Source organism: Planococcus citri, chromosome 3, assembly GCF_950023065.1.
Source record: "Planococcus citri chromosome 3, ihPlaCitr1.1, whole genome shotgun sequence".
NCBI lineage: Eukaryota > Metazoa > Arthropoda > Insecta > Hemiptera > Pseudococcidae > Planococcus > Planococcus citri.
This window is the reverse complement of record NC_088679.1, coordinates 14,136,330-14,163,385: the sequence shown is the minus strand read 5'-3', so window position 1 is coordinate 14,163,385 and position 27,056 is coordinate 14,136,330. Positions and strand designations below refer to the sequence as shown.

General features: G+C 36.3%; 1 protein-coding gene across 2 annotated transcripts in view; it reads left to right on the top strand.

The window, feature by feature from the left end:
- The window catches only part of LOC135838320 (uncharacterized), a 47,611-nt gene that overhangs the window by 13,266 nt on the left and 7,289 nt on the right, over positions 1-27,056 (top strand). Inside the window, exons 2-3 of one of the 2 annotated variants that reach the window (XM_065353903.1) lie at positions 4,104-4,197; positions 4,616-4,768. In XM_065353903.1, the coding sequence (XP_065209975.1) occupies positions 4,104-4,197; positions 4,616-4,768 (247 nt within the window). Of the gene's footprint in view, positions 1-4,103; positions 4,216-4,615; positions 4,769-27,056 lie in introns of both variants that reach the window. The other variant, XM_065353902.1, reaches the window with a different exon arrangement.

Below are 27,056 nucleotides of genomic sequence, written 5' to 3'. Positions count from 1 at the left end.
TCCAACCCAGAGACTCTGGTTTGGTTTCCGGCAGAGCCAAAAAAAATTTCATGAATATTGGACATTGGCAGAATTTATCGCATAAAAAAAATATGGGCGCTGATTATAGACACTGGACCTGCGGAATAAGACAACCAACTGCAGGCCGAGGGGAACGGAAATGGTAAGGAAAATTTGAGTAACGCCAATTGCGCAGTCAGGAGTACCTCGCGGACTACACAACCCTCCCTTTTCCCTGTTGCCTGCAAAATTGAAGTACAGTGCTGCCAAGATCACCCAGCGGGATAAATTGGCGTTACTCAGGTTATTTTGCCAAGATGGCCGCGAGTTGGTTGTCTTATACGCAGGTCCAGTGTCTATAGCGCTGATTAATGAGCAGAAAAGTATTGGCAGAAAGTTAGTTTTGCAATTCTTGTCGCATTTTTTTGTCGTGTATCATCAGCAGATTTTCACCCAATGAGGGTACCTTTACCTTTCCAAAAATTACCCATCCACACAGTACCAGATCACGAAATAACCTTGGAACTCACCACCACCACACAAAACTTCTCTAGTGTAGTACTGTACCACCTGCAGCAAAAGTTTACAATCAGATTCCGGGGAGTGTATAGTAAAAAACCATCCAACTGTAAAAAAAATTCAAAAATGTCCTCAAAGAATGGCTGATAACTAGGCCTTATTATACTCTGGAGAAACATCTCAGCTCCCCTGATCAATAAGCATTAAAATTTTTTGAGATAACCTGGTGTAGATTTTTACACATAGTTTCAACTTCTCATCTTTTCATGTTTTAATCGTGTCTTTTTATTTAATGTATACAGTGGAACCTCAATAACTTGAAACTCTTCAACTTGAAAACCTCTATTAACCAAACCAACCTCCATTTTCCCTGAAATCTCCGTAACACTCAATGTTAACTTTACTCAGATAAGTCAAAATTGACTACACAAACCATTTGAAACTCGAAGCAAAACTTTTGCCAAAATAGCGAGAAAGCCTCTGTAAGTCGTACTTTGTTGGGCGTTTACCTCTAACTATAACTCGAATATTTCAATTCATACTTCTATCTTTTATGCACTTACATATTTCTCAATTCATTCATTTTGTAAGACATCTAAGTATAACTCGAATGCTCACAATTACTCGAACCTCTATAAGCCGAATGAATGACCATTCCCTGTGGATTTTGAGTTATCAAGGTTCCACTGTATCTGAAATTTGTATTCTACTCAAAAAAATTTGTTTTCAACTAAGTATGTAGTATGTAATATTCAACACAATAATATAACGACAGCAATGCTGCCGCACATATCTCAAATACAGAAATTGAATTGACTCCCCTCTCCTGTATGTACCTATATTAAACATGAACAAAATTTTAAAAAATTCAACTATGACGTGATACGACTCAACGTTTGATGGGGTTTCCAGAGAAAATAACCAAGTTCAAACTTAAATATTCACAACTCGACAATTTCAATTCAGGTAAAATTTTGCTCGTCAAAAAGGCGGATAATTCATCGCTTTAGAACAAAATTCCAAAACCGTCGAGAAGGGGAGGAGCAAAGGGGGCAGTTTGCCCCAGGCCCACGCTTTCCACAGGGCCTGGCAAAAAAAGAATCAGTGATAAAAGAAAAATTTGTTTTTTTTTTTACTTCTCAAAACACAAATTTTTGAAAGCTTTTTGAAATTTAAAAAAAATACATTCAACTTTTAATGTTTTAAGGTGAAAAAATAAATTTCTCGCATAAAAAGCATCGTTTTTATGCCTCTCTTCAAGGGATTTCGCCCTCACGTGGGTCAGTTCTTTTTTCTTTCTCAAAATTAACATCCTAAAAAAAATCTTTCAAATTCTAAAATTTTAAAAGTCAAAAAATAAACTCTTTCCATATAAAAACGTCGTTTTTAGTTCTCTCAAAATGTAAATCTTTAAAAGTTTTCACCCTCACTTTGCGCTGGCCTGTTCCCTTTTTTCTCAAAATCAACTCCACCCCCCTCCCCCCAAACCATCGTTTTTAGGCCTCTCGAAATAAAATTTTCAACAACTTTCGCCCTTAATTTATTGCTCCAGTCAATTGGTTTCTTGTTTTAAAATAAAAATAATTCACATTTGGGCCCCCAAAAATCCAAAACAGATAATGACAATTTTTTAGTTATATGAATAGGTACCTATTATATCAATTGGCAAAATTAGTATTTTTCCCCTGTATCAGTCAACAAATTCTTAGTTGACCCCCCTCTCAAACCCCTCTATATATTTTTGTTACTAGAAATGGGGCTAAATTATATTTTCCCCAGACCCGCATTGGCTCTTGACTCTCCTGCAAAATTCTGAACTTTGAAAGTTTCGATTAGTCAATTTTCTGCAAGAAAATATGGATTTTAAAATTTGAAAAAAAAAAATGAAAATCGAATGCTCCCTACAGCAGCAGATTTTCCTCATTTGTCATAAAGTCGACTGCAACCCCAGCCTATTGAAAGTTGTTTTTTCTCCAGCGAGTTGAAATATAGCTCCAGAATATGCCATAATCTACGCTTACATCTGGAAGTTGAATCCAAATTGCTCTCTTTGTTTGTCGATTATATTTTGGGCAAGTGAGTCGAAAATCGAAATTTTAAAAATTTTCCGAAAGAAGCTAGAATCGAAAATTCGACTTCGAAAACTTAATGCTTGATTCTGAGATGTGAATGAGTGTTCTTTTGGCGGGAAAAAATCTGTATTTCAAAAAACTATCTAAATTTTCTGATTCATTATAAGTGAGTAATATTATTTTAAGAAAATACCATGATCTTTCCCCTCCCTCCCACCTTCGTTTTCAACCTGAAATTTCAACGAAATCTTTTCAAATCAAAATTCTAACTCAGTCAAATGCATTTTGTTCACTGTTATTTTCCTCAAGCTCTGAAACGTGATTATCCATTTACATAAAACAAAACACCGAGTAAAACAATCTCCCAAACAATTTGATCTCTGCTGGAAAAATTCACAGCCTCGATTTCTCGATGAAAACAATCCTAGTACAAAACAGTGTAGAATGACGCACGAAAACAAATAGGAAAAAACACGACGATGAAAGCGATTTCCAAATGAGTAATTTTTCAATAAAATAACTGACGTGTTTGAACACGCAGTAATCTAGATTTCGCACTCGAAAATAAAAAATAAAATACGAAAAACATTCTTTAATCCGTGAATCACAATGTGCTTCGAATGATGGTAATTGTACGTAGGTAAGTACTCATTTGTACCTACAACAGGTAGGTACGAGTAATTGAATTATACATTACATATCCATATGAGTAATAATTTCTCGGAATTCACGTCGAAAGCCCATATTCAGCAACATGAAAGATATACAGAAGAAGAAACTAGTTTCTTTTATCTGTTCTCTGTTCATTTATGTACTACAGATAACAATGTTGTACAGGATTTTCCGCATACATAATATACGAATCGACAATTAAACCGTAATTTAACCCACGTGTTAGCTTGCGGTATTTTCGCGCCAACGGTTTATCGCCAACAGTCTGTATTCTGTTTCGACTTTTCGAGACGACGAAATCGAAAAGAAAATTATATACGAAAAATGAAACAGTACTGCTTGACAATGTCTGTGCGAACACGTCGTAATACGTCAAGTTGAAAATTACTAAATTATTGATCGTGCTTTTACGAGTAGGTAATAAAACCGACGACGATAAGGCCATAGGCCGGACAAAAATGAAGTAATTTTGTATTCTCGAAGCTCTTACAACATTTTTAATTGCCAATATCTTCACTTCTCGACTTCCTGCTCGATCGAGAGAGTGTAAACCCCTTCACACAAAAGTGTGTACTTAGTTACCAAAAAATAAGGTCAATTTATCGACAAAACAAAACAGGAAAAAAAGGCCAACGCAACCACCACGAGGCATTTTTCTACCACGATCGAATAAAACTTTACTTTCATCGTCAGCTCGATTGATGCGATTTAAATATACTCGAGTAAATTTCACGTACAGTTTTTTTTTCTTAACATAAAATATATTACGTATACTTTTAAGTTATTCGATTAAAATTCTTCGATTAATAATTATTTTCTTATTTTGCTTCTTGGTTTCAGCTTGACCGCCGAATCGCTGATTGACAGCATAGTCGACTTAGCAATCAAACACATTAGAGAAAAAACAACTGGCCCGATCAAACTTTCAGACGAAGTAAAAGAATTTAATCGAGTAAATCAAAACATTACATACATCTTAAACCATAAATAATTACAAGTTGCAACGCTCGATTGATTAAAAAGCGAAAAAAATTTATTATAGGTTTTATAGCCTATAGACGGTAAATAATTATAGAAAATTATCTCCAATTTTAATCACCTGTGAAAAAAAAATATAAATAATCGCTTTTTAAAAGCAACATCATAACGCACACACCAATTAAAATAAATACTCTACACGGTTTAATTATTAATATAATTTACAATTGAACCGTACCTATTAAAACTTTGCTATCATCGTTACATTTTTTTCGCAAAACACAAACTTTTCTCTCATCAATTTATCAAAAGCGTGCGGTGCTTCGTTATTCGAACGAGTGTTTTAAATATTACGGGTGTTTTTTTTTTTGCAGAAATTTCTACTCGTACCGATCAAAGGAGAAGTTATATTATATAATGGATTATTAAACGGAGTCAATACTATCTCGAGGGCTGGAAAGACTACTTACAATACTCACTCTGGACATATTATAGTCAACACTACTATCGAATTTGAAGAACTGAAAGTAAGCCTGAAAGTGAATTTTAAATTGAAACGTTATTTTATGTATGTCAATCGTTGGCGTAGATGAAAATATTGAATTTTTTATTTCACAAAAACCGATGAAAATGACCCAAACCTTTTTTAATCCCTTCGAAAAAGAGCATAAATTGTCTATTTAACACGTAAGTGATTATAGTTGCATAAACGAGTATTGAAGGAACAAATTTCGTATGAATGATGAACAGGAATACTCATTATAGGCATCCCTTCCACCTCCATCATAAAAAATAATAAATCTATTCTTATTATTAATTTAATTGAACCATGTGATACGAGATAAAATAATTCAGTAACCAAAAAGTGTGGGTCTAATACTAAGCAAGAATGTTCAGTACCTAAAGAAACATTTAATTTGTTCGAAAATCATCGAAACGAAAATAAACCGCGTAACAGTATCATAAGTCTTGACTGGATATTCATAGCTCTCTCTCTCTCTGGAGACTTGAAAAGCTAGAGCTAAATTTTTGAAATATGGCCTCGAGTATAAGAACTTTTCATAGCCTTTGATAAATATTACGATGACTGCGATTGTAAATAAAACTGTAGCCTACCTTGATAAACGTGTCCCATATTTGAATCTACCTACTCGTAGAGGGTTTTATGAATGTTTCGATCGAATTTTCAATTTTAAAATATTTAATGGCAACGTTGAGACTTTCATTCAGAAAAAATGGCTAGAGAAATATTGCAAAATATCCAAAAAAAAAGATCCAAATAATTGTATAGTTATTACTTATTGTTAGGTATTTAAAAAAAAAAAAAAAAAAAAAAAAAAAATACTTTCGATGATAAAAATGTGTTAAAATGTATGATCGAATCTTTTAAAATATAAGTCAAGGTAAAATGCCCAAATGTGGACACTCTTTGGTGCTCAGCTGGAAAAATTAGGAGCCAAAGGTATCTCAACCGACAGAAAAAAAATGTTTAACTGGACAAAGAGCATGCAAAAATACATCATCAGCCAAAATTTAAAATAATAAACTGCATTTTTTTTATTTTTGATGAATTTTTGAAAATCAAAGGGCCCAACATCAGAAATATAGGAATAGGTATGCAATCAGAATTTCACAAAATCTACGTAGAAAGCTAAAATTTGATAAGTAGGTACCCTATTTTTCACTCTCAGAATTAATTGGAAACGGTTTCGAACCGGTTTGAGTAGTTCTGAAGCCTTCAGCAAAATTTTAGGAATTCCAGATTTTTATAAAGTGTCATTTATTTTCCAAGTGGTCACTTTTGGATTTTTATAATTACAAAATGGCCTCCTGTGGGCAAAAGAAATTTTCTGTAAGGTCATTCCACGTTAATTCCACCAAGAAGTTGTAAGGGGGTCGGCGATTTTTTTTGAAATTTTTCCTGTGGAAAGACCTTTTGAAGGGATGACCAATGGCGTGAATCGTAGCCCTCTAGCACTTTTTTAAAGGCTGCTAGGGGGTGTCAAAGTTTTCAGTGAACTTAAAATATAATCCATTTCAGCAGTGGATTACTCGATAACCGCGATACCTACCAAAATGGAATTTTTTTCCAATAGTTGGGGGTTTTGAAAGACGTTTTGGTGATATCATAAAAATCAGTGTTGCCACTTTTTTTCATGCGAAAAATTAGCTCGAAAAGTTTCAAAACGTAGTTTTCATATCGTTCCGGCTCTGAAAAATTCTGAAAAAATATATTATGGACAACTTTTCATGCTGAACAACATATTATTATTAAAAAATTGAGATGGCATTATTTCGTAAAGTCGATTTAAAAAAATTGAAAGTTTGTGAAAAAATGCGATCTTTTTATTTAAAACACGAAAAAAAATTTTAATTGGTGAAGTGGACCTATTTGATCTTTATTTTTACGTACCCGTTGAAAAAGTTGAAAAAATCCTTTCACTCGATAAAATAAACTCATCACAAAAAAATCAAAATTTGAAAAAATTCAATTTTCAATTCCAAGCATCGATAAAAAGTTCAAATTTATTCAGTTGTCTTATTTTGACCTCTTTCTGACATATTTTTTAAAAAAGTGGATAAAATTTACACTCATAGCAAAAAAAAATTAAAATTCGTTTATTTTTTCAATTCACTCAGAATTTTGATTTTTTCGTGATGAGTTCATTTCATTGAATGAAAAGATTCTACGTTTTAAAAAAGTGGCAACACTGATTTTTATGATATCACTGAAAAGCCTCATAGAACCCCTAACTATAGGGCAAAAAGCTCTGACATCACACAGCGTATAAGTGGTTGCGGATCTTGATTCCCCTTACATTCTGTAGGCTTCAAGCTAGTGATTGTTCTGTCCACTTTGCATTTTGATACACCAAAACTTTCAAACCATCTCGAGGATCCCATTATTTTATGGCTCTAAATTATACAGAATTTTGTCCTCTTTCCAATGGAATTAATTATTTTGAAATCCGCGAAAGTCTTACTTGAGAAAATTCACTCAACGATCTGAAAAAGGTAGCCAATTCAACATATTGTTATTATTGTTCTATTCACTTAGCACTTTGAGGCAACAGAACTTTCAAACCATCTCGAGGATCCCATTATTTTATGGTTCTATATTGTAGAGAATTTGGTCCTCTTTCCAACTGTACTGAATTTTTTGAAATCCGCAAAAGTCTTCCTTGGGAAAATTGACTTAACGAGCTGAAAAAGGTAGCCAATTTAACATATTGTTCTGTTCACTTTGCACTTTGAGGCGACAGAACTTTTAAACTATCTCGAGGGCCCTATAATTTTATGGCTCTAAATTGTAGAGAATTTTGTCCCCTTTCCAACGGTGCTACATTTTTTGAAACCCGCAAAGGCCTTCCTCCAGAAAAGTGACTTGACAAGCTGAAAAGTAGTAGTAAACTGCATTGTTTACAGCTAGACTTGTAAGGTTTAGCCTATAAGCGGTAGGCCTGTTGGCCTGTCTGCTACGGTGTGGAACCTCTTGAGGATGAGCCTTAGGTATCAGTGAGTTTGCTCCTTGGTCTCCCTCTGCTTCTCTTCCCCGTTGGTGTATTATTGGAGGACCTGTTTTGGTGATCTTGTTTCCTCAATCCTTTTGACATGATTTCTCCAATCTTTCCTATACTGTTTTATCTTCTTCATGACTGGCTTCACTCCGAGATCTGCTGTTATTTACTCAGATGGGACTCTGTCTCTGAGAGTCACCCCTGTCGTTCTCCTCATGAACTTCATCTCTGCTGCCGTTATTCTTCTTTTATCAGATTTCTTCAGTGCCCATACCTTGCTTCCATAAGTCATCATTGGTATTGCTAGGGTATTGTACACCTTCAATCTTGTTTCTTTTCGCACCTTATAACTGCTTCTCAGGGTCCTATCTATCAGTCCAGTGACTCTCAGGAACTTTGCAATCTTTCCACCGACATCTACTTCTCCCTGGTATGATATCGTGTTTCCCAGGTATTTGAAATTATTGAACTGTTCAATGATTTTTCCATTTATTACAATCTTGCTTCTTACTGGCTCCTTTCCTTTGAAGGCCATTGTTTTTGTTTTCTCTGATGATATTCTCATATCATACTTTTCTGATGTCTTTGTTAGATTGTACATTGATCTCTGTAGGTCATCTTCTGTTTCGGCTAATACTGCTGATCATCTGCGAATATAGTAAGTACTGTTGATATTTCTTGCCTTCTGTCTGTCTTGATTTCTTTTGGCTTCGTTTTCTGCCATTCTTTTACCATGTGATCCATGTACAGGTTGAATAAAACACAATATAGTGGGCATCCCTGGCGAACTCCTCTGTTTATTTCTGCTTGTTCTGAGAGTTCATTTTCAATTCGTACTCTTATTCTAGTGATGGATGATACATATTACATATTTTAAGTTCACTGAAAACTTTGACACCCCCTAACAGCATTTAAAAAAGGGCTAGAGGGCTGCGATTCATGCCATTGGTCATCCCTTGGGAAAGTCTTTCCACCAGAAAAATTTCGAAATTATCGCCGACCCCTCCCCCTCCCTCCTCCTTACCACTTCTGGGTCGAATTGACCTGAAATGACCCTATAGACATATGTAGTATACATATTTGAATGATCTGACGCCAGTAAGAGTAATCTCTTGCTAGGAAAGTTGCATTTTACCAACCTAAAATGAAACCTTAGAGTTGCCACGTTCGGGCACTTTATTTTTACTTGAAATAATGAAAAGAAAAATGCGAGTCAAGTCTCCTGAGCAAATAAAATAATTCTTAAAGTAAGAATGTTTTTTTTTTCTTTTTTTTGCTTCAATCTGAATTGTGATTAATGTCATTGATGGGGACTGTAGAGGATTTCTTCCAAATTTTATAACGTTTGACAAAATGTCAGTGAGTCATTTTTGAAAGTGTGTTAAGTACATATATGTAGTATGTACTTAAGATTTCAAGAATTGGTAAGTGGGATGGATCGCGAAAAAAAAGTCGGTAGATTTGACCAAATTTGATAGAAACCTTCATGCAAAAAATGTTAGCTGCGGAGGTGCCCTTGGAGGGGAGATTTGAGGCCCTAAAAAGGGGACATTTTCGAAAAAATAGTGTTTTTTCGTTCATGTCGCTACGCAATCTGTTTTGAGAAATCAAGTCCAGCCTCGAGTGAAAGTACATACTCTTGAGATTATGCGTCGATCTATGCTGTTACTGACAAGATCCAAAACCAGTTTTAGGGTTCTTCTGAGCGTTAGAAAATCTGCAAAAGTTTACTTTTTGAACAAATTTGAATTTTGAACATTTTTTCTTCGCAGATATTTCGTATTAATAAGGTCAAAATATTGAAAGATGTGTTTCCTGAAACTGGGGAAATATTTTAGAACGCACTAGTGTCAATTTTTGATCATTTTTGCCAATTTCAAAAAAAAACAATTGAAAAAGTATAGCCAAAAACGTATGAAATTTTTTCGAAAATTCCTCCTCTTTGAAGGCCTAAATCTCTCCTCCAGGCACACCTCCGGAGCTAAAACTTTTTGTGTGTAACTTTCAACTTAAAATGAAGGCTTCTATCAAATTTGGTCCAAATCTGTCGACTTAAGTGAAAAATTTAGTTCTTGAAAGTTTGATTTGAGATCAGAACCTAAACTGCAATTACCCTAATCTTATTTTGTACCTACTCCAAATGTTTATGATGAGGCCCATTGAGAATTGAGGTGGGAGGTATCTGAGTGTTACAAATTTTTAAAAGTGGTGGAAATCTACATATTTGATCAGAGAACTTTTCAATTAACAAGGTATGTATCCCATCCCATTGGTAGAAGAATTTTTGAATCGGACAATGCTAAATGCAAACAGCGTGCAAAAATATATCATCAGTCTAAATTTCAGTGAATTTTTCAATTTTTGTTGAATTTTTGAAAATTAAACGACCAAAACTGAGGGGAAAAAAACAAAATTTTACTACATTTATACCGTTCCTCCATCTCAAGTCTTCAGATTCTTTCCTACGTATCTCAGACATTAATTACATATTACGTATTTCAAAGTACGTAGGTATAGGTATTAGGTACCTACCTACTTGGATCAAATTTTTAATCAGTGAAATTCTCGAATTAGTCAAATTTTCATTCAGTAGATATGTATTTTGAAAAATATTGCGTCATTTTTTGGATGTTTTGAATTATTTATCCGACATTCGTGAAAGAAGAGAACGCCACTGTACGATTCGGAAATGCAGGGCTGTTAATTTTTTATATTTTAACGTCTAGAGGACGAAAAGGAGCACATCATTATAACCAAAAATTTCCCATTTCGTGGTGTAATAATTTTTTTTTTTTTTCATTTGTCTCGTCACTGAAAACTTAATGTGGTCTACCACAGATGCAATAATAAACGCGAAACAAATTTTTTCAATACACGTATTTTGAGGCGGGTGTTTTTTCTGGAGGAGGGGGGTGGGTGTTTGTTTTACAGGAAAAATCATTTCCTAAACGATTAAGAATTCGCAAACAAAAAAGTCCTTGAAAGATTTTTCGAAAATCTTTTGTCTTTTTTATGGGGAAAAAAATGAAAAATTGGTCAAAAGGTACAGTTTGAAATTGGATGAAATATTCCCTAAAAACTCGAGAAATTCACTAAAAACCCGAAAACATTGCTTTAAAATGCCTATACATGCTTTTTTAGGCTATTACAGGTAGTAGACTATAATCCATACACGAAAAAGTGCTCTAGAAGTCGATTTTGTATTTTTTTTTCGGGGACCAAAAAAATGCGCTGCCAAAATGAAGGTACTACCTGTCCCATTCAGAAAAGTGCAATTTTGAAGTTTTTACCCCGCACAACGAGGGGGTGGACACTCAAAAAGGTGATTTTGGGGACATGGTCGGGACCAAAAAAACTCGACGGGGTTATGTTGCGGGACTTCTCCCGATGCCAAATATGTAATTTTTTTCCGTGAAACCCTGCACAACTGCATTCTATGTCACTTTCCACTTTGAATGCGATTTTTATGCATTATTGGCCATTTTTGATGGTAAAATGGCTCTTATGTCCAGGATATGGCTGGGGACCGAACGATTCTTGGACGTTTGTTAGACAGGGCTATTTGAAGCCCAACTGCGCAAAAACGGCGAAAAAATACGATCACAACGCGATTTTATGAGCACTAATAGGCTTGTTACCACTCCCCAACCCCCAGAATTAAATACTCCATTGTGTATTCGATAATATCGATGCGACCCATCAAAATGGTATAAAATTTCGCACTGAACTCAAAAATCGCAATCATTTTCAATTCTGAACCCCCGCGGTGGAGTTTTGCCCCCTAAACTGAATTTAACGATGATATTAAACAAACTTTGCACATTACAGGTCGATACTGAGGATTTATGTGTACGCAATCAGAATGATTCTCATATTCGTTGCTCGGGAATATTTTTGCTTCAAAATTTTTCATTCAATCTCCACCCTCTCCCCTCCCCTTTTAAGACTATGTTTGAACATGGATTTGAAAACTTGAACATGACCTATAAAATGGTATAAAATTTTGCGCTGCGCTCGAAAATGGAAGTCATTTTTCATTTGGACCTCCTCAGTGGAGTTTTTCTCCTCAAAATGAATCTAACTATAAAACTGAACAAAGTTTGCACATTACCCGTCAGTATACGAAAATTTATGCACACATAATCAGAGTATTTTTTTCCCTCGTTTTTCATATCTATTTTTCTGTTTTTACTCTATTCATTTCATTTTTTTCTTTTACATTTTTTGTACCTCTCATTGTTGTTCCATTTTTCTTTTTTCGTTTGTATTTTTTGTATCTTTCATTTTTGTTCCATTTTTTTTTGTTTTTATTTTTTTCTTGTTTTTCTCATTTTTCTGTTTTTGCTCATTTCATCTCATTTTTTTCATTTACCTACATTTATTGTATCTTTCATTGTTCTTCCATTTTTCTTGTTTGTATTTTTTTTCTCATTTCATCTGATTTCTTTTCATTTAAGTATATTTTTTTCGTCTTTCATTCTTGTTCCAATTTTCTTATTTGAACGTTTGCATTTTTTTCTCGTTCTTATTTTTCTGTTTTTTTTTTTCATTTCATCTCGTATTTTTTGTTTGTTTTTTTTGTATCTATCTTTCATTGTTGTTCCATTTTTGTTTGTTTGTATCTTTTCTCGTTTTGATATAGTGAGAATAGGAATTACTGACTTAGGGAATTAGAAGATAAAGAATTGGTTAAGGAGTGAAGTCAAGAATTATTCCCTAGAGAGTGAATAATTACTCGTACCTGGATAGCTCGTAGAGAAAAGACCTTATGTAAAACCATTCTACCATATACACAAAAATCATACTAAACTACCAATAAAGTACTCAAGATCGCAGAAATATTCTTAAAAGCAATTTATTAATATTTTAGCATAACAAAATACACTTTAGGATTCATAGGGCAATGTAACATAATCAGCATTATTTTATGTTTGATAGTGGACTCAACATCTACTTGACATCTCGCATAAAATATCGACTCGTAATATAATTAAGTTTAAGCTTAATTAATACTACTTGGCGATGCAAATTACGTATTATTTAATTAGACTAGGTGTGTTACGTCCCTCATAATATCATTATTTAACTAATAAGTCTATTTCACAACTTACGACACTGTGCTTATTTTCTGCCTCTCCTGTGATCCACTCATACTAAGATCGGCGACAGAATTGGGTTATGTTATTACATATTTTCTGAATGGATCCGTTTCGGAGAAATATCTGTAAAATGGGTAATTTAAATTATTTAAATGAACGTATTTAATTAATTCACATTTTTGAACAAATTATCCACAGTGGTAGTGGGCGAAAACAGTTAAGAGGGATGATGGTTTTTTAGACCATCATTGCCTATACGTCTATTTGTGACCAAGAACCAGCCATCGCGAGTAGCTTATTCCAAGTGAAGTTCGTGGCTGGAGATCCGATGCTCGTACCCTCGAGTTTTCCTCGATCTACGAGCCACCGGACACAATAAATCATTTCCCCTAGGATGTATGAATACTTTCCCCTATATGCGTAGTTCTCACGTTGCCATACCTCTGGTATAAGTAAATCTTATACGCCTACGCTAATGAAGAATATTACGATTAAATGTACGAAGGGATTAATTTAATTATCGCTAAGGCGATCAGGGCATATTCCCTCATATCATATGCCCCTCCGGGGGTTGACCCCAATCTGGCAGGTCACGGGGTGAAGCACGGATCATGAGTAAAAATAGAGAGAATATGACCTGTAACCCCCCTCCCCCTCCCTTCCTAAATGAGGGAGGATGCACTCACCCTGCCCCTTCGTACTTTACTGCGTTGATCTGCAGGATAATAAGAGGAGACAAATTTTTTGAGATGAGAATGCGAAGGCTGGGAGTTTCAAAAATAATGCTATCAATCTTCGTACCACAATATGATGTGAATCAACTTGCTGAATGCTGAGCCCTCGAGCTGAGTTGGCGCATTTCTGAGTGAAGTTTGAAAGTTCACAACAGAACTAAGTGATATGGTATTTTCAACCAATCATAAGCGACAGGTTAGACATATGAGTTGGTAAAAGTGTTTGACGTTGACTCAATAAATACTAGAAAATGCTAGCCAAGCATACGAAATAGACATCAGCAAGTGACCATTAATCAAAGGATACATCGTTATTGTAATAGCAATTATTGACAGGTTCCAAAAATGGTAACGATTTTTAGTGGAGGCCCTATAAGAAAATTTAGAGTTCAAAAGAGTCCTCTTTTCTGTTTTTTTTTTTTTTTTTTATATAGATAGCCAAATTCGACGTCGTAAGGGTTTGATCAAGAAGGCTTTCCCGCAATTTATATGAAATGCGTATTTATAGGTACGCATTCTGCCAACGAGACTGTTCTTGGTCAACGAATGTAATTTAGCCTATAGATTGTAGAAATAAAAGTATCGAAGTTGTATTTTAAATGGTAAGCAAGTATGACGAGTATACAAAGGTCGATAGTTTTTCTATTGCGATTTTTTATGTACCTATTTTTTATTCTACCTATTACGATCCTATGTCATACTGCGATTTTTGAAAAAATTTTTAGAATCCCAAATTTCAATATGGTAAGATGAGTCGAAAATTGAAAAAATTGAAAAAATGCAGAGTTTTCATCACCCTGTATTCGAAGTATTGGAGAAAATTCTACTGAGAAAGAAGTCAGAATTTTGGGCACAGTATCAAAATTTAGCTTAAAATTACTCGAAGGTATGTACATAGTTGTGAAATGTTTGAGAGTAGAAAAAATGCAAAAAATTATAGCATAAAAAAAAAATAAAAAATAATTATAACATAAATGCAAATGGATATTTCGATAGGAATGCAAAGTATGAATAAAATGCAAAAATAACCTAATTGTCTAACATATAGTATAACTATAAGGATATAGCATCGCCAATATTATTACATGTACATAAGAATATAGTTTTGAATTTTGTAGAAATGCAGAAAAAATAATACTTGAGTTGATTAAGTATTGTAGTAAAGAGTTGTGATGAGTGTGAAAAAATAATGTCATCGATCGGTTGTAGGTTGGAATAGTGACGTTGGTCATAAGATCGGAATCGTAGCTCAAATGTCGTCGCGTCTATCAGCGCTGCGGTTTGGTTTGTTTTTCTTTGATTCTATGGGAGAAAAATCTATTAGTGAGGTTTTCTATAAATACTTACTTTTTGATTTTTGAGTTTTTGTTCCCTGTAAAGTCATTATTTTTCTAACGCTATTTTAAATTTAAATTAAAATTATGTAGTAATGAAATGATTATTCATAAATATTACGAGACGTTGCGGTGTACTTGTCCACTTTTTTTACGTTTTGGTTGTCATTCATTTTTATCAGTTGAGTCGTCGTTATGGTCGCTGTCTTCGTTGTCGGCCTCCTCTGCCCACGACTGTGTGGATGACTCTGGGTGTAGTACGGGAGGATCCGGGTTCCTGTAAGCAGAAGTAGACGGCTGGGGGTCTTCGCCCTCAGCGGTTAATTTCGGCATACTTTTTCTTTCGACGGTTTGAATCCCCTCGTCGACGATTTTCATAATACGATCAGTGCGACGCCTAACATTACGAACTTCTACATCGACCTCAGCGAGATGTTTACGCCGCTCTATACGGCGCAATTTTCCTAATTTTCCCACGTTTTGAGTGTCGTCGGATGAAGAGGGTACTATTTGATCGTCTTGTTGAGAAGATGAGGTGGAAGGAGTTGGCGGATTCTGCGGAACTGGCGCAGGGGTAATCACGGTAGGACGAGGAGCAATGGGTTGAAGAGTGGGTGTAATATGGGCTATTTGTACAGGTGTTAAAACGACTCTCGGCACGCTTAAGTCGATACCTGTAGTGGATACTGTGTGTTGAGGGAGAGGTACAGGGCTACGATTCGGAGGTGGCTGAGATAGAGTCAAGTTGTCTCTACGCAAAATGTTGGGAATGAATCGGGTCTTGATAGCTCTCACAGTGTGATGATACATGGGGGGTGGATAGAATGGACCATTTTGGTTCCATCCGGCAGTCCGTTCGTGTAGATTTTCGAAAATTTGGGGAATTCGCGTGATCCGCCCGCCGAAAATTCGTTCCCAATCATAGGATAGGGCGCGATTAATCAGTGCTACGGAGTCGCTGTGAAGATTGGAATGTGGGATTAATGGCATAATGATCAATTCAGCGACTTGGCGTCTTCGTAAGAAGAGGCAAAGTGCTTGGATATTATTGAAGAATTCGCCATAGGGAGTAGAGCGGAGAGCATCGAAGGTTCCTATGGCAATCATTATTCGTCTTGGGAGTTTTTCAAAGGTTTCTAAATAACGTAAAAGGTCAGAGGCCAAAAGGTCCTGCCTGTAAATTTCGTTATTTATTAACGATTCGTATGGCCTGGACATGCCCAGGTATCGTACAACACCATTTGCGTGTCCATCACCGAGTATAAGAATATTATGCGCGAAGAATACGACGACATATAACTCCTCGGCGAGCTCATAGCCAGCTGCGGTGTAATAATGTGGGTAAGAATTCAGCGGGTAGAAAGGGAGTAATTCGCTGGAGTTGGTACCGAATCGAAGCCTATACCGACGATGATACAATCCTCGTTCGGCTGATGTACCTTTTTTCATTTTTGGGGGTAGTTATTTAGCTCTATTAGGACGAATAATTATGCGATTTGAAGATCGTGTTACTCGCTGGCTTGTGCCAGGGGGGTTCCATGAAGAAGTTGACGGTATGGGTTCCTGTGGGGTTTCGGGTTCAGTGACCTCACAATGCACCTCGTCTTGAGGACGCATTGTATTCGTCAAAGGATCATGTTGAATCGTATGAGCGAAATTCTGCGTAGGTATTGGAGTTAATGGAGGTGCCGGTCGCAGTGGTGCAATATTGCACTGAAAAATAGGAGGTTGTCTGAGATTAATTCCCGACGTGGACGGAATCGGATTTAGAGCCGAATTCGTCGTCGAAGTCGGTGGTGTATAAGAAGAAGTCGATGTGCTGCTGTGAGCAGATGGATTTTGGGTTATGCGTGGACGAATTGTTGAGAATAAATTCTCAATTTGTTGGTCCAGTAACATATCGTATCTACTTTGCAAATTTTGGAAATTTCTGTGTTGGTCCTCAAGTTGTGCTCGGAGAGTCACATTTTCGGAGCTCAGGGTTGATTCGACTCGTGTAATGTAATCCCTTTGCACTGACAGTCTATTTAACAGAGATTGTATTCTATTATCGTTTTGGGTACATTGGAAGATGCGAATAGTATGTTCAACTAGATGAAAATCGGTTCCGCTAATTGGACGGTTGCATCCTGGGTGTAAGCAAAGCACAATTCGTGTTTGACGATCATTTATGATCGTGGATTCGGTATAAATTCGGTATATACACCCATAGTGATATAAGTGTCTACAGGTAGTGATATGTATCGGATCCCTATGTATCATATCCCTGTGCATCGGATCCCTGTCCGTCGCGCAGAATGGACCGGGCAATGCAAGTGGAAGCTTACAGCTGTCACAAATCAGCTCGTAGTATGACATCGTTGGAGTTTGTAAGGACTTGAAAATCCCAAACTCCAGATGAAAATTTTGAAAATTGAGAAAAAATTCAAAGAAGATGACGAATTAAAAATTTCGAAAAATTGGGTATAGACAAGGTCCGCGGACACTCGCGAGGTCGATAAAAAAGAAAAAATGCAAAAAATTGATCTGGCTAATCCACTATTAGATGGGCTAGACGAGACCAAACACTATTTGAAAAAATAAGCAGTTCTAATTGTAAGTACCGAATCGGAAAAATAATAAAGTCGCAGACTCACCGCTATGAGATCCTGGAGATGTTGATTCGAAGTCGACACAAAATAGAATAATCTTAAGTCTGAGCAAGAGTATCGCCTTTGGTTCACTTTTTCGGATATTGCAGATGGATTTTAGAAATGAAACCCCACCTCAGTGTATGGGAATTAAAAGCGTGTGTGTTTTTAAGACAAATTTGTTGATGAGTAATTAAGGATGAGGTGGTAGTTGAGTGAGATAATGGTACTATCGACGGGGAAAAAGGCAACAGAAACATAACGGCGATATCGTGTCGTAATTCTTATTGCTTTTTAAATTGAAGAGGTTTCTATAAATCTGTAAGTGGTTCATCTGCGCTTTATCCTTATTTGGTACTTTTGAGAAGAAGAACGAGGTGCGAAGTATGTGTCGGAGATATAAGACATCAGATCAAATGGCCAAGCTGTGTGCCTGGTGTTTGTGTACATTTTCATTTTTGCTAAAGATGATTTTAATAAAATACATCGTCTGTATAATGCATGCTTCTAGCATGCATGATATATGACGGTGTATTCTTTTAACTGCCGGTGTTACTTTGTAGTTAATTTTTCATCGATTCTGGTATCATATTCTTACTCATCTCGGGTGTCTAAGTCTCTCGCGTAATTTTTAATTTGAGAAGAAAAGGAGTCTGTTTTCTATCTTCTAGCACTTGGGTATATTAATGTGCGACGAAATAATTGCGGTCTTGTTAAAAGGGGGAGACTGATAAGTTGTTGAAAAATTACTTAACTAATATCACAGGTACTTTCGACTAATACAGGCATCAAAATGTTGCGGCTGTGTATTTACCGCTTGTGGCGGTAAATGCCATGTCCTAACACTTCTAAGAGTGATCTTTTTCACCTTACTTATAATAAAGCTATCTTACCCTATGTCTAACTTAAAATGTGCTCGTGTTAACTACACGACACAAAATAAAAGGGATCTGGAAATCTGGAATATTTTTACGAGAAGGGTTCTAATGGAATGTTACGTTTTTTTAACTATTGCGAGAAAAAATGTGAGAGATGAAAGAATTATTAGAAAAAATAGAGTATTGCAAATTAGGTGCGAATAAGACTAGAAGCGTATTTGTTTCCCTCTATATACTTGTTATCAAATCACGAAAATGCAGTGTATGAGTGTTTGTTTGGGTGTTATAGTGACGTATTGATGCATCAGCTGTTGCATCTGTCTCGGCGCGGTGTTTTGACGAATGCAAGGTCGTCGTTGTATCTTACTACTCTACTTTGTCCCAGGGGTAATGAACTAGAGCAATAAATCAGTCGTTGACGGCGTTTTTACTCATACACGATGCGTGTGCTAGGTCGTGTTTGTTTACCTATTACAGTAGAAGTGTGTTAGTTTTGGGGTAGTCTGATTTTTACATGACTTGAGTGTTTTACTTAAATAGGGAGACTAATTATACACGCTTACGATTAAGGCAAATGTTTTTCGCGTCTTCACAACGCTTGTACTCTATGGTACAAGTATCATGTGTATTCCGGCTCGATAAAAAAGGATACGAAAATGCATTAAATATTTTTAACTCGAGGTCTGTACATAAATGGATATTTTTTAAGCTAAACTATACATTTTATTTTTACAATTTGTCGTTATGACTCGCTCTTGGCGAGACATAAGTTGGTTCAATTTGGTCTAGAAAGCACTTTGGGATATATAATACAATTTTGTACATTTTTGAAGTATTTTTTATTTTTGTTATGTAGGCGGTAAGCTAGGGCATATGATGAAGATTTTGCTTACTGCCTAGATATTGTATTTTTGTAGCCTATAAAGTACATTGGGACATATGACAGAATTTTTTGTGTATCTTCTAGGTCTTATTGTTTAGTTTTGTTGTTTAGAAAGTGAGATGGGACATATGATGAAAATTTACTCACTCCCTAAACCTTATTGTTTTTATTTATTCTTTGGGTATTTTATATTTTTATAGCCTAGGAAGTACATTGGGACATATGATAGAAATTTATGCACCTCCCAGGCAATTTTCGTTATTATTTTTTATGTGATTTCTTCGATTTTTCTTCATTGTCAGATTTTTCATCTGGGACCATTTCAAAAAATCGAGCATAGGGTTCTTGATCACTGTCTGATACGTAGTTAAGAAACTTCGCTTCGAGTTGTTTTTTCCAGTGTGGAGCTGGTCTTGGGCGTAATCGCGCTGCGACTCTTTCTGAGTGTCTCCGTGTTGGTAGGGACGTTGACCTTTGAGTTTTTGCCCCATTCCCTCGTTTTTTCGAAGTTTCTTTCGGTTGAGAGACAGTTGGCTGTGTGTCTATTAGCGCAGAGTCAGGTGGGGTATCTAGTGGATTTTGAGCATTTTGAAGCTCAGTTTCAAGTACATTATCAGCCGCGTCTAAAAATATATCGTCGTAAATTTCTTGGCTGCTTTGGCTGTCCTGACTACTAGCGCGAGTTGATATAGTTTCCTGCGAGCCAAAATCAACTATTCTCTGTTTGCGAGGGCGACCTCTTTTCTTTTTAGGAGGGTCCTCCAGTGCCCCTGAAGTTGAAGGTTGGGGTTCTGAGAGAGTTGAATTTTGCGGCGCTTGTTTTGTAGGTTGTGTTGTAGCAGAACGCAAATCTCGTTCCTCAGCACGCTTTTCACGTGCTGTTTTCACGACTTCTTTAAGTACTGCTTGAGAAGCTTTCTTAAAATCTTTCTTGCTTATGACAATTGCCATGTCATCGTCGTCATGATCTGAATCAGGAGTTGATTCGTCATCTTCCTCCTCTGATTCAGATTCATTTTGGTAGTCTGTTAAAAATTCTTTAATTCGCTGCTCAAGTGAGCGCAAATCAATACTAGATTTGAGACAAGCTTCGCTCCTTAATTTTTCCAGATTATCTTGAGTGCTGAATAAGGTTAATTGGCGAATGTTTGCGACTCTATCAGTTTCAGACTCGTCAGTGGCTTTTAATAAATAACAGTTATGGCCATTTCGCTGTACTACAATAAATGGGCCAGTTTTCTTTTCGTAAAGTTTACCAGAAGTTCTTTTCTCATAAGAAGATTGTCGATGGTTTGCCATTAAGACCCAATCTCCCTTCTGGAAAAAGGTAGGGTCAGGATGGGCTTTATTAAAGGCATATTCTTCCTCGATCTTTTTCAATCTTCTCTTTTCACGAATAAAAGTCTCTATAACTTGACGTGAATTCATCTCATCGATTTTTTGTCTATGTTGTTCTACGGTATAAACAGCTTTTTTAGCCAGAGAGTCAGCGATGATATTTGTGAATTCATGTTTTCTAGCAAAAACATGGATAAATTCAACATTGTCAAATTCTTTCTTAAGTTCGAGTATTTCTTTGAAGAGATGTTCATGGTGTACAGGCTTATTACGAGAATTTTTCCAATTATTTGCCTGCCACAGTGAACAAGTATTATTCAATGCTTTTATAGCATAATTTGAGTCGCTCAATAATTTCACCTTTGTAATTTCATTATGATGTAGTATTTGAAGAGCTGTTCGAATTGCTATTAATTCAGCAAGATTGTTAGAAAGGTGGTATTCAGCGTGTGTTATGCGCTCAGAGATATTCAAAATTGAGTCTGGAGCGAAACATATTCCGATGCCAGCAATGGCATTCGCATCGCCATTTTTGGAGCAAGCTCCATCTGCTGTGACTCTGGCATATCCATCGGTATCAAATATTAAGTCAATATCAGGGTTCAATGTTTCTTCTAAACATTTTTCAGATGTCACCGAAGGAAGTTCACGCTTGATCATTTTTTCGCGAATCTTGACTAATTCCTTTTTGAATTGGAATTTTGAAGCTGGTTGAGGAATTTGCAAACTGATGATATCTGCGATGCCCCAGGCCTCATTAGGCTTAAAACCGAATGAAGTAGGTGTATTGTTTAGTTCATCTTCGATTTCAGAAATTAGGTCCTGCCAGCCTAAATGAGAACGCCATGGGTCATGATTTTGGTTTATTTTTACTCGTAATTTATCGCCTATCCAACGCATTGTCCTTTCTACTGAAGACGATTGAGGATTATATGCGCTGGTATGGGCTATTTGGATGTGGTGTTTCTCGAGTAAAGTGGTCCATAAGTCTGATAGAAATTGTGATCCATTATCAGTTATTATTTTCTTGATGTTTACTCTATGGCTCTCAATATCGAAAATTACTGTGGTCATTTGTTGGCAAACTGATCTCTTTTTGATATTAAAAAGTGTTCTAAGCCATGTTCGGTTTGTAAAAACGTCTTTCACCACTAGGAGATATTTTGGATCATTTTTCATCGCAGGTAGAGGTCCTAGCAAATCAACCGATAAAACGTCGCCGAGAGAATACGCCTCAATCTGCGCATATTCAAGGGTTTTATGGTTTGCGTAATTTTTATTGACCTTACAGATGATACATATATTGCAAATTTCACGAATATATGCTAACGAGTTGTTGTGATAATAAATTCGTCGAAATATTGTATCGAGTTTTGCAGACCCTACATGGCCATAAGCGCAATGCAGGTAGTCTACCGTGTCATAAAATAGTGCATTTGGCAGACATGGAACTTTTGTGCCATTTTCTAACTTTCGTAGCAAGATTTTTTGTCCTTCAGCGTTTATAAAGATTTCGAATTTCGATAATTTCAATTTCTGCGCATCTCTTTGTTTTTTGTAATTCGCAGGAATTTTTTCTTCGAGTATTTCGATGAGTCTTTTGCAAGTAGTATCATTTTGTTGATATTGCGAAATGTTTCTCAGACGCTTGTGAAGTTCAGGAATATTTTCGGCCAGAAATTTAAGCTCAAAAGGTTCAATTCCTGTCTCAAATTCATTAGTTTCAATTTCAGGCATTTCAGACCCATCACTGCTTGAACTGTCAGAGACGTCAATGGCATTGATTTCTAGTTCGGGTGCTTTGATTTTGTATAGTGTATTATTTGCAAAATTCATATCGTAGGTTATGTCATAGCAGTTCAAAACAGTTATCCAGTGGGCTGCCTTTCGATGAGTTTGTGCTATTTCGCGGAATCGATTAACGATTGGCAGAAGATTTGATCTTACATGAACTTTTCGTCCATGTAACCACATTTGGAGTTTTTGTATGCATTTCACCAAACACATAATCTCTCGATCAAATAATGTAAAATTTTTCTGGTGGTCTTTAAAAGCTATCGAGATGAACATTATTATTCGTTTTTCATTCTCAACCATATAGAAAAGTACTCCATTCATAGAGTCTTCTGAAAGTTGAGTATCTAAGAAAAGATCTCCTTCTCTAGGGGCTTGTTGTAACTTAAAATCTTTCTTAAACTCAGCTTTCAACTTTTCAAAAGCTTTTTGTTGTTCTTCCTTCCACTCAACAGGCACATCACCTTTCGTCAGGTGGTATATTGGGTTTACGATTTGTGAATATTGAGGGATGAAATCTCGATAAAGTCCAGTATTTCCCACCAAAGCTAAAATGTCGTTTTTCTTTGATAGGGAAAATTTACCTCGCTTAGTGTGTTTTTTCTCGAATTCTTCGAGTTTTTTAATCTTGTCACTTTGCTTTCCTATCCCTTGGTTTGAGATTACAAAGCCTAGATGATCTGCGCAATTTCTAAAAAATTGCGTCTTTGTAGGATTCAGTTTTAAACCGTGCTCTCTGATTAAAGTAAAAACTTTTTCAAGTCTTTGTAGAGTTTCTTCGAAAGTTGTTCCGGATATTTTAAGGTCATCTACGTATTTCGTTATTCCTTCCTCATTATCAATTATTTGGTTTATCACATGTACGAATTCTCCAGATGCAGTTTTTAGTCCATATGGGAGCCTTATGAATTCGTATACTTGCCCCTCAGCTTGGAAGGCAGTGAATTGTCGTGATGCTTTGTCAAGTACGAGCTGCCAGAAACTAGCAGTAAAATCGAGGGTACAGAAAAATTTATCGCCTGCATTGTCATAGAGCATGCTTGCGATTGTATTAGGCTCGGTTAGAACGTTGATTAGAAATTTGTTAAGTTCGTCAGCATCTAAACAGAGACAAATATCTCCGTTCTTTTTGACAACTGGTGCTAAGGTATTAATGTAGCATGAGTGAGAATATTTTATTATGCCGAGAGTGAGCATTTTATTTATTGCTTTTCGTAGAGCAGGTAATAATTTTTTGCTTGGTCGAAATTTTTCTCCTCGCCATGGTTTCAGGTGTTCGTCTCCTTCTTTAAAATTGAACTTAACCTGTTCACCTGTGTATTTTCCAGGGTTGAGGTCGAAAATGTCGGCAAAATGTTGTAATCTATCGAAGCCATGGATCCCCTGTTCAATTGTAATTGATCCATTTTCGACTGCTAAATTTAAATCAGATCTTAAATTTTCTTTGAAGGTTCTTTGAGCTGATCTACGCTCTTCATTTATTTCTTGCTCAGTGAGGGTATAATAAGTATCGGACATATCTTCCGAGTATGTCTCGTATTCTTCGTCACTCATACCTAGAGAAAATACCGTTAATGCACTTTGAAATTCGTCTGGGTGCATAAACGGAATTACGAATTTTTTTACCAACTTCTGGCCTACATTTGGCATATCGTTTATGGATGTCTACTGTCATTTTCAAATGATCCATTGAGATTCTGCCCATAATAAATGTTTGGCCTGGTGCGTCGATAATATAGAATGGTACTTTGGTCGTCTCATTTCCGAGTATCATTTTAAGCTCGACGATATGAGTTGCAGATTGAATAATCGTATTATCGGCTAATTTTAATTGAACTTGTCGTCGTAATCGAATGAATTTTATCCAAGTAGGAGACTCTTCGAGAAATGTTTTGATCATTAATTTTGATAATACATTGGGTAGAGCTCCTGTATCGAGTTGTAAGGCAATTTTTCTCGAGCCAACTATGACAGGGATGACACACGCAGGGTCATTTGTTTTTTGAGTCACTAATTGGGACGCGATTGCCGGGTCAGGCTCCTCATCATTGAGAGTAGTATTGTCGATTGCATCGATGAAGTCAAAATTGGGTCTTCTCTTAGGAAGTTGCGTTTTTATACGTTTAATTCTTTCTGAAATGGTTATTGGAAGCGAGAATTTTTCGTCATTTTCTTTATTCTCTAAATCGCCTATGCTTACAATCGTAGGTGAATTTGGATTTGAGAATAATGTCAGTTCATTAAGGCGATTTCGAATTGCAATTCTGAATTTTTTATCCAATTTGGGCCGTTTAGAGCTCAAATTAGGTGAATCGTCGAATTCTTTAATTGGTGAAATTTCGAATACCTGTGCTTCTAGATTTTCAGGCATTTCGTCATTTGAATTCGCTTCCTCAGATTCAGGTAGATGAGGTAGTTCTCTAGCAAATGTCCTAAATTGTTCGAGCCTCGCTATTTTGGAATTAAGTACATTACGAATATCGCGGTATTCCGAAATTGATGGAAAATATCGTTTCAAAGCTGGAATGTAGTGAAATTTTTCCTCAATAGGTATAAGTTCTCGATTCGGTCCTACTCGTGGTCGTAAGAAGTTCTTGCCCCTGCTCTGTACAATTTCTGTTTCTAAAAATCTCAGTGCAGGTGTTCTTAAGAATCGAATGTATGGTGTATTAGCCACGCGTACGTAAATATTTTTAAAATCAACATAGCGATTCAGTTTTACTGGGAGTTCGTCTGGCGTTCGAGGTTTTAAAAGGGGGAATAGTAGTATTATACTCTGCGCACCCTTATCCAGCAATAAGTCTGTTACTGATCGTAATTGATGTTCGATTACTTGGTAAGGTTTTCTTGAATAATTAAATTCTAATTGTCCAGCAGACAATATGAAATGCGATTTTTCGGGAAATTCAGCTTTTACCAATCTTCGAATTAATTCTTCGAGAGACATTTGGTCGCGTAAATAATCAGGTACATCTTTCATTAAGTCTGTTTCGCCTCTCGCCATGTAATGGCTTAAACCATCGCCAACCCATATGTACTTATTTAAACAAGATTCTGAGGGGGCTGACGAAGCACTAGGAGTTGCCCCTTGGCTACCTAGTGGTTGGCGTTTCCCGACTCAGAGCTTTCACCTTCACTCCATTCAGGCACGGCTGCACTAAGCATTTGTAAGGCGGCTGTAACTGTATCCTGATCTATTTCCTCGTCAATATCGGAGAAAATCGTATTAAGCATATTACAGGTTGCTACGACGTCAGAGAGGTCTTCTTGAGGTGTCTCAATTATAACGTATTCATTTAAATCGGGGTCAAATTCGATCGATTGTACCGCAGCTGCGGGTGCAGTTATTGGCATTTTTGGTTCAAATTTATTCATCATCAAGTTGCCGTTTTTATCGATAGAAAATGGCTTCGAGGTCGGATTTTGTGTAGTTGGATTTGGATTTTTCGGAATATTGGGATTTTGTAAGATGGTTTTTGGCTCGAATTTATCTTTCGATGGGTAGACAGTCCCTATAGGCTTCGGAGGAGGTGAGGTTTGAGGTGCGGTTTCCTCTTTCTGAGCAGGCTGGCGATTATAATTATTTCCATAATTTTTTGGAATCGCCTTCTGTGATAATAAATTATAAATCGCGAGTAATTGCTCATTAGCTGGAAGTGGTTTATTCTGGTATTTCGCGCTTGTAGATGCGGGTACCACTTGATCATCAGACCTACGCTTATAACCTCGTCGAAGTGTTATAGGTACTTCGTTATCCGGATCACGTTGGATTTGGGTCAATTTGGATAATTTTTCTAAGAATTCATCCATAGACTGCCCTGCCTCCATAAGCCTCATTTGATAATCTTCGGGAGCCTTTCCTATCAAAATGTCAATGATTTCGTCGTCATTTCCATTACGATGGTGTTGTAAAGTCCTAGCCCATCTGGCCATTTTATTTGCCATATCTTTAAGGTCTTCAGAATAGACAAAATCGTATTTGCAAGCTTTCAACGCCTCGTTTTGAGCTTTACGATCCCAATAGAAATCCAAAAATTTATTTTTCAATTCATTATACGTTTGAACATTACGAACAGTTTCGAGGAAAATTTTACGAGTTTTCGTCGCAATAACTCCTTTAAAGGCCAAAATTTTATGTTTTTCCACAGTATTTGTTTCGTAAAAATACGCGTCGAATTCGTCTAAAAATTCATGCGGGAAATGTAGTTGATCATCCGTAAATGAAATACCTGCATTTTTAATCGATCCTGCATCTATTGCCAAAGATTTCGATTTTGAGCCATTTATCATCGGAGAATTACGCATTCTTTCCTTGATATAGTTTACCTCGTCGACGACTTGAGAGCATCCTATATCACGTTTTCTATTATCGTTTTGCATGTTCGTAATATCCTGAGCAATTTTCTTGATTTCAGTAGAATTATCGTTCAGCACATTATTCGTTTCGTCTAAAGCGATATGAGTGGCTTTTAACTTGTCGTTGAGTTCGTCGACCCATGATCCTACTTTTATGAGATTTTTATGAGACTGAACCGCGACGTCCGATACTTTATTATTCGCAAAAGCCGCGACATTTTTTGCTTCAGTAACGATTTTAGCTAATTTTA